General features: G+C 48.2%; 1 protein-coding gene across 1 annotated transcript; it reads left to right on the top strand.

The window, feature by feature from the left end:
• Positions 1-8,307: 8,307 nt before the first annotated feature.
• Positions 8,308-8,763, top strand: LOC119383380 (uncharacterized). Its single transcript, XM_037651483.1, has one exon. It carries the CDS (start codon positions 8,308-8,310, stop codon positions 8,761-8,763), a length of 456 nt encoding a protein of 151 aa, XP_037507411.1.
• The last annotated feature ends 274 nt before the right edge of the window (positions 8,764-9,037 follow it).

Genomic DNA, 9,037 nt, shown 5'->3' with positions numbered 1-9,037 from the left:
GTCGTATCCATTCTTTACTCGCGCGTCGCAGGCACAATGTTGCAGGAACAAAAGCAACAAACCGTGTATCATTGCCACCGTCATAACAGCCGGCTCGAACTTCTGCGTGCCGTCGAGCATGCTTTCACACCGTGCCATAATACCGGTGTCGCACGGACACTTTTGATCGCGATCGGGGCCGATACAGATACAGTGCGGAGGTGTGCCAAATCGCGATTACAACTGACCATGCAACAGCACCTCAGACTAAGTAGGGACCAAACCTGCGATCAAATGTGCCCGTGTCAGCTCGTCGGCGCTGCCGGGTCCACGCTGCGTGATCGTTTAGGCTGCGGAATCACGCGTCCACGCTCCGCACACTGTGATGCCTACCGGCGCGACAAAACGAAAGAAAAAAAAAAGACAATGACTTCAAAAAACGTACAACTAATACAACCGTTCCGCGCAAAAAAATAAAAATAAAAATAATAAATAAAAAGGAAACGGAAATGACGTCAGGAAACAAACAACAACAAAAAGCAAAGTGGCTCCGCCCCCGTCCCTCAGTGCACCTCCGAAAAGGGAGACCCGACTGCCTGCCAGACGTTCGTTTTTCTCGGACAGCTCTCGGGCAGCCGAAGCTCCGCCCACCTGCCCGAACGCTGCCGTAAACGCATTCGTTTTTCCCTCTCCGGCAGCCAGCGGGCTGCCCGCGGACTCGCTCTCCTGCCGGAACGATTTTGCGCTGGCAGCACGCTGGCAGCGAGCAGACGACGCGCTCTTCTGCGTGTGTTTTTTTTTTTTTCGTCGCGTCGTCTGCTCGCGAATTCTTTGAGCAGACGTTAGCCGCTCCTTTTGACGAGTCTTGTTCGGTTCGCTGCTTTCTCGGTGGTTGAACGTGCATTTCACTTGTAGCCTGCGTGTGTCCTAACGCCACGAAATATTAAGCGAGGTGCAGACAGAAGTGCACCCTCTCTAGAAGAACAGATGCGTTGGGCTGCACGATGGTGATCCCGTGTATGTGATCGAAGGTAAGACATTTCAGTGTCATGCGAGTAGTTTTTGCGTTGTTTACGTTTAATTCATGTCCTCGGGCAGCGCCGAAGCTTCTTTCGGTTTTAGTAGCTCTCCTCCGATTCTGAGGGTCGCGATATGCGAATGTGACAGCCGTCAAGGGCCCCGATGACGTCTGGAAGGCCGGCTTCCACCCCTTGGCGTTGATACAGCGCACCGAAATGCACGCTTGCTTTGTTCGATGTCGTTGCGGTCCGGCCACTTGATCTCCCTCGCACTGATAGCATTTAGGAAGTCAAGAACACGTCGAATTTTGCCGTGCACATTCGACCCAATCACGTCGAATTTGTCCGCAACTACATACATTGTAGTTTGCGTGCAAATCGCGATAGCTTAGCCCGATGAGCACGGTCTTCTCAGCTGACAGCTTCGTTCTTCCGACTCTAGCCCTGCGGATAAAATGCGGGCCTCTCAAATTCTTTCACGAGAGCCGCAGCTGTGCTTCTGGAGAGTCGAAACATTTTTCTGAACTCCAGGTCCACATACGCTGGCACAACCATCTCAATGTATAACGAAGCACGGTGCCGATCTTACCTCATTAGCCGGGCCAACAACAGGCTGATGGTGTGATGCTCCACATCACCACTTTCCTCTTCAATCGCATCGTAAGCGTGTAGCAGTTCTGCGATTGCTTGTAGCAGCACAACGAACTCGTCTGCCGAAGCCACCGTGTCTACAGGACGAAGATGTAGCAGACGACACAGAGCTGACGATGATGATGATGCTGTGGCGGCAACCTCGGGCTGCCCGACGCTTGCCCGAAAATTTTGACCCTCGTCACAGTGACGTGCAGTGACGCATAATGACGTCATTTCCTGTAAGAAAGGAGTCCTCGGGCTGCCGTCTGGCTGCCCGAACAGGGAAAATCGAAGAGGCTCACTGATTCGCACACAACTTGAAGCAGCGAAGTGCTGAGCCTTGAAGGTTCCGTGAACCGGAAGTGCTGTAGCAGACGACGCGCTGTTTTGAAGCCACACGCTTTGCAGTGCGATACTGCAATATTACCAAAATGTTCCAATAGGTCTCTGCTTTATAGAACCCGGAGTCGTTCTTGATAACTAGCTTTTTTTCAAGAGAAATGATTGTTTTTCGCCCATTTACCATTCAGTTGTGGCAGGACGCCGTTGTTGCCGCTGAGAGATATATATGGCGCCACGTACAGATGTCCCCAAATCCTGGGAATGTCTGTGTGTTTTAATTTTCACTTTGGTCGGCGCAGTGCCTCGGGGTTTCTTACCTTCACCATGAGAGACGCCGTGGCGGAGAACTCCGGAAATTTCGACCACCAGGGATTCTTTAACGTGCACCTAAATTTAAGTACACGGGCCTCATGCGTTTTCGCTTCCATCGAAAATGCTGCGGCCGTGGCTGGGATTCGATCCCGCGACCTGTGGGTCAGCAGTCGAACGCCATAACCACTAGACCACCGTGGCGGGTGATCGCATCGTCGATACAGAGGCGATGCGTGCATTTGGGAATCGGTGACTGAGTGGAAAGGATGAAGAGGACGCTAGGCGGCACAGGTGGCCCAACCTTTAAAAAAATGAATAAAAATAAAAAGCGTAGCTTGGACTGGTGGCGCAATGCTAAAGAGAGAGCGGAGCTGATGGACACCTGGGTAGTCCTGGCCAGGGTGTCGGAACGAAATGTTTTTCGTTTCGGTTTTAGTTTCGTTCCACCGCAAAAAGTTCCGTTCCGTTTCTGTTCAGGAACGAAAAAAAAAAATATTTCGCAATGGTTTGTATCGGTTTTTATGTGCATGCAAAAATTTGAAGTTAAAGTAATCATAAAGAACATTGGATTTGTGGTATAGTTACTTGCGGTCCTCTGGCTAAAACACGCGATTCCCACGTTCTTCAGATGAGTGGAAGTAACTGTACCACGAGTGGAAGTAACTGTACCACGATACCAACTAGCGGGTTCAAATCCCATCTGATCCCAGAAATTTGTTTCTCATTTCAATTTTTCTTATTTCATGCGATAGTGGTTACGGACACCGGCGGCGGCGGCGGCTACGGACAACTATGGCGCCAAAGTCGGCTGATCTCATAACAGCTTTCGCTTACACAAACTTCAGCGCCGAGAGTGCCCTCTCCACGCTGGCCTGCGTGACAGGCACGCAAAAGTCGACGCGTTAACAGGCGCGTAGGCAGGGGGGGGGGGCAGCCCCCCCCCCCCCCCCCGAAATTCGTCCAGCCTTCTAAATTCCCGGGCAACATGTTGTCTTTTTGCCACGGAAAGACTTTCTTTCGAACAATTAGGCCTTGGGCCCTCCCCGAAAAAAAATCCTGGCTACGTGCCTGTGCGTTAATGTACACATGTCTGGTTGCCACTGTTTTCGTTTTCGCACAAGTGGAACATATCTTTGCTTTGGAATTCCTGCCTGAGGTGCGCGCTAATACTGCACCCTGAGATATCCATAATTGCTCACGTTGCATGACCTCAGTTGTTGCGGATTGCGAAGTTTTCTCGTGAACCGAAAAACGATTTAAAAAATTTTCAGTTTCACTCCGGAACGAAATAATAATAGTTTCGGTTACGTTTTCGTTCCGGTCAAAAATATCGTTTTTTTTTTTCGATTTTCGTTTTCGTTCTGTTCCGACACACTGGTCCTGGCTATTGCTGTTTTGTTATGTTGTGCCAATTTTCTCTTTCTTTCTTTTTCTATCTTCTCTCTGTTAATTGTGTATTTTTTTCTCTCTTTATTTCTCTCTCTATTTTTTCTCTTTCTTGGTCTTTCTATCTTTCTTTTTTCTATCTTCCCTTTCTCTCTCTCTCCCTGTATTACTCGCTCCCTTTTTCTTTCTATCTCTCTCTCTCTTTCTTTGATTCTCTTTCTTTCTATGCTAGGCTTTACTCTCTCCCTCAACCTTTCTCCCCTCCTCACCTTCACTTCCCTTTCCCACCCCCTTGCAGTATCATACTATGAAAGGCTATGCTCTGCTAGCGTGCCTGGATAGCTGAGTGGTTCGCCTTCGGATAGTGGGCACGTGGGTTCGAATCTCGCCTCGCGAAGAAAATTTGCCCCCCAGAATTTCTTTTTTTCTCTGCCTTTATGTCTCTTTCTTTCTCTCTCTCCCCCATTTTCTCTTTCTCTCTAGCTCTCTCTACTCGTTGTCTCGTCCACCAGAGTTATATATCGCATCCCGCGCCGGAAAATCGGAGCACGTGTTCTGGGAGCAAAGCAGTAGAGGACGAAGAGAGCGCGCGCCGCGAGGCGCTCCTCGGTGATTTTCTGCGGACACCAAAGCTTTACGGCCGGCTTAAACAGCCCCCCTGTAGAAAAAAAAAATTGGTATCTTCAGTGGTGAAGTAATTTCGAATGCCCAAGCAAGCACAATGCTGAGATGAAAAATTCTTGAACAGGGGGTTTCACTGGAGCCAACGTTCCGACAAGTGGACCCATCGTCAAAGCAGCGACGCAACAGCCTTGACAAGTCCACTTGTCGAAACCTTGGCTCCAATGACCCCCCCTGTTCGAGGAATTTTCATTTCTTCAATCCTCAATCTTCCCCGGAACTTCTGTCTTGTTCGCATAAACACTACGCTGAATTTCGATAGTGCGCAATCTCTCGGTCGCACTACAACCGGCGAAACATCGCGCTAATCACGCAGACACAGACGCGGCGTCGAACTGCTGGAATCTATACGTGCTTGCGTCATGAAAGAGTGCTTAGCGTGTCAACGCACTACCCTTTACGCCAGGAATTATTATGGGTGTTCTATTCACAGTGTCGACGCAAGTGTCCATAGCTCTTCTTTTCCTTTTCTTAAACACGAAAGTGTTTTAACACGAAGGTGATGCACTTGGACATAGATTCCCTTTTTGGCGGTTTCCGCAATCTATAAACTGATTCCAACTTTATTTAACACGAAATAGTACTGCCGCGGGCAGAATATGTATGCCGATAACGACGCCAGCGACGCCAGCGCCAACGTGATATACAGCGATAGCAATGTTCACTAATTCATCGCGATTGCGTTTGCATTCCCTTCTCTGTGCACTGGACGGGATGACGGGGATCATAGAGTTTCCTAAAATTAACTAGAGGGGACTCTGGCGCTGCGATCGTTCAGCTACCATGGGAATGATGGGTAGTACACAAATTTGCCTAGTCTTCGTGCTTGCGGCTTCAAACGCACTTGCGGCTTTGTTTATTGCTGTGTTTTGGCGTTCGTTTTGGATAAAAGAATAGACCGTTGTAAACTTCGTGACCACGTTTGATTTGGTGAGTCTAAAAAAGTTAAAGTGGTGAAGTAAAACTACTGACTTTTGCTGAACTTTGTTTTGCGACAAAGCGGATGCAGCCGACGCGGAGCCGAACGGAGCCGAAAGAACGAAGTTTAGACAAATTTGTGTACTACCCATCATTCCCATGCTGGCTGAAGCGTCATACGTTGCAGCTCCCATAGACACTAGCGCCAGAGTTCCCTCTAGTAAGTATTGTAGGAAACTCTATGACGGGGATGACTCCGCAACGAGCATCAGCTGATTGCGTAAAGTTTCATTGTTTTACTGTGGTATGACGAAGATGACTTCATCGACAGTGAGCACCTGGACTACGTGACAACTTTTGAAGAAGCGTTACCAGCCGCAATGGTTAGTTTCAAATAATTTGAACGGATGATTTGTGTTGTGCAAGTCGAAGATAAACGTTTGCTTTCGGAACGACCGTTGAGCCCGTTGCTGGTGGATTGCTTAGTGACAAGAAATGCGAGGCAGTAGAAGAAAGGAAGCAACGAGACGAGTGTTCGTGTTTATTTTGTTTGTCGGCTTGCTTTGTTCTGAATCGTTTGAGTTTCAACTCGTCTTCTGGTCCCTCATCATGCCCTTCAGGACGCCGGACCAACGTCTTGTCCGCAGCAGCTTTTCTTGTTTCGTGTGGCAAGCACTGTGCATCCTCGACTGCGTTGACGTTTAATGAGTGCGCTGTTAATTAGAACACTATATCGAAGTATGTTCGAGGTAGCGTATACATTTAGCGCTCCTGTGACAAGGAGAATACCGATACGGATTTTGACTCGGTGAGTACCGTGTTGCATTTTTTTACTTTTTCATTTTTTCCCTTTCATGAGGTACTGATATAGCATGTGTTTTTTCTTTAAACGACTGCTTCCGCGAATGCAGTGATCTGCATTAGTGCGCGAATGCTTTTTGGATGAAGTATGTTATAATCGGAGGAGTGTTGACCATGCGTTCCTCTTATGCGTAGAACACACACACGCGCTCATCACGAAACAGGGAATATAAAGAGAAAGAAACGTAGAGGAAGCTTTCTTGAGCAAAAGCAAGAATAATGCATGCATTACACGCTCTTCTTGCCATGGCAGGCATGTAAAACTGGAAAACCCCATTGCATGGTTTGTCATTATTCTTTGAACAGCCAAATAGCAGAGGGAACCACATTTGTTCTTTTGCATTAACTGAGCCGTAGTTGAAGTTGGTGAAATGTTTGTTTGCCTAGTCTGCTAACTCAAAGCGTACGTTGCGTGTAATGCTTTATTTGTTTTTAGTAAATGAAGGCGATCTCCACGTCACCCAAAGATTTCCTGCACAGCGTAATCGGGCTCTGACATTTCTGCCAATTCTTTGCAAACCTCCAGAACTACAGTTCATTCCGTTGCATGCGTTGTGTCGAAGACGCTGTATGTATAGTACATGTGCGGCGCTGTTCGTATGCACAGCACAACAGCCGCCTAAGTATGCAATACCGAGTAGACAAAATCGATCACCCTGTATATAAGTGAGGACCCATTGATCATTGGTTTCGCATTGATTTGCCCTACAGGATCATTGAGAGTGTGTTATAACTGCACTTCCCGGGATTTCGCGCGGAGAAACCGCTTGCCAATTACAGTGTGCAGCGTTTCGTGGTATGAACCTGGTATCCTCAGCGGGGCGACTCCTTCAGTGTTATGGAAGCAGATGAGAAATAATATCGGAACGAATGAAAATAAATCTAAGAACTGCTCTCTGTTACGCTGTGTCTATCTCACGTTAACAAGAGAGGTCGGGGGGGAGGGGGGTGACGCTGAAGTATTCTGATTTTTTTTTTACGTGCCACAACCACGATATGATTATGAGGCACGCCGTAGTGGAGGGCTTCGGAAATTTTGACCATCTGGTGTTCTTTGACGTGCACTGACATCGCACAGTACACGGGCCGGGATCGAATCCGCTACCTTCGGGTCAGCAGCCGAGCACCGTTACCGCTACAACACCGCGGCGGCTAATCCGATTTTATTGAGTGCTGTCTTTCACCGTAACGTCGCCGCGAGAGAGTCTTGCATTGCTTTCGAGGTTGCGACGTTTGCTGTAGAAGCATCGCAGCGTGATTTGTATAACTGAAAGTATACTCCGGTGTAGCCCTTTCTCTCTGGACAAGTGGCACGCGTTTAGCATCAGTTCACATGCGCGGAACAAGCCAAGCTCGGTCGGTTCGAGCGTTATGGGCATAGATTACGAAAAATTAACTCTACACCAACCATTGGTGTCAGCCTAGCTGCGGGAAAATATGCGACACAGCAGACGCTCCTTTTCTGCCCTCCTCCTCCTAGGGCCTTTCTGTCCTCACTCCCCTCCCCTATACAGAGTAGCATGTAGGCGCCTTTAGGTACGCCGGCAGAATTCTCTGTTTTTCATTAAAGAGCTTTCTCTCTCTCTCTCTCACAGCAGACGCCGGAAAGAGCGGCTGACGAAGTATCCGTTTGTTTATTATAGTACCTCTGCGGCTGCACAGACAGTTGGCCGCGCAGATGCTGGCCATGAGTAAACAAATTATCGAAGAACTCAATTAGGCAGATCACGAAGCCATTCATTTCTTTAAAAAATATTTATTAATTTAGTCATTTCTCGAGCGCTTGTGAGTGTGGCGCCTCGTTGTGTGATGATGATGATGATAATGATATGTCTACGAGTGATCGTTGCGAGTGATTGAAACTGTACGTGATTAATTATCAATGTTTCGTAGGAATTGAAGTATATTACTAATGGCCAGTTCTAACGTGCGCATGCATTTAATCGTATTCTCGCCGTGGAGATGTGCCATAAGCGTATCTTAGTATATTTGCTGAGAATGACCTCTGACCAGGATGGAATAAGCTGGTTAATGAGAGCACTGGTCTTGACGAACCATCGTCATCGTGAGCCTCGTCTTTTGTCGCAAAAGATACTTTGTCTGTCCTGACCAGAAGGAAAAGCGTGGAAAGGGTCTCCAGCTGCGGATAACCGAAGAGTCAAGTCAGAAGGGAGTCATGTCAAGCTTTCCTGGCAGCATATATGAGCGGTTCTTGGTGGACATCTTTATTGAGGCGGACTTCAACAATTTGGGCGTACTCGACGTGCGCAAGCTGCGTGCGGCCCTGGCAGCAACCATAACTTACCTGCGGTACCGCACCATCTCGCTCAGGACCACAGATATGCTGATGGCCCTGGTCGATATTGGAAGAAGGGGCTTCCTGAATATGCAGCAGTTCTTTTTGCTTCATCAGGTTGTTAACCGCTTGTGGAAGTCCTTCCGGCTCTATGACCTGAACAACTCTGGCTGGATTAGGCATAGCGACGTCCGCGCTGCTGTTAACAACGGCCTTCAGCTCTCCGATCAACAAATGAACGAGGTGCTGGGTCACGGCGAGCACCGGATCTGGGTTTCTCTGGACCAATATTTGCAACTCTGCGTCTTGTCCATTCTCAGCCGTTACAACGTTTAATTCTGGGCCGACCAAAGTACTGGACGTCCAGAGCTATGTATCGTCTCGTGTCCTGATTCGTACGCGACATCGTTTTACGTAAGCTGCAGTCGATTTTGGAGGGTCTAGCCAGCTGTAATGCGTTTGACCCAATAAAACACTCCGAAAATGCGAATAAGGCTCCGCGTATTTTCATCACTCTTCACGCAGGCACAATGCATGCGTGACATTCGAAGGAAAAATAGCTTGAACTGTTCGTCTACCAGAGTAAACTTGTGGCGTCCCTCATGGTCTA

This window comes from Rhipicephalus sanguineus, chromosome 1 (assembly GCF_013339695.2).
Source record: "Rhipicephalus sanguineus isolate Rsan-2018 chromosome 1, BIME_Rsan_1.4, whole genome shotgun sequence".
Taxonomy (NCBI): Eukaryota; Metazoa; Arthropoda; class Arachnida; order Ixodida; family Ixodidae; genus Rhipicephalus; species Rhipicephalus sanguineus.
This window is presented reverse-complemented; position numbering and strand designations above follow the sequence as displayed.

Excerpts from the sequence above, each read along its gene's own strand:
- LOC119383380 (XM_037651483.1), top strand. The coding sequence starts at position 8,308 with ATGTCAAGCTTTCCTGGCAGCATATATGAGCGGTTCTTGGTGGACATC.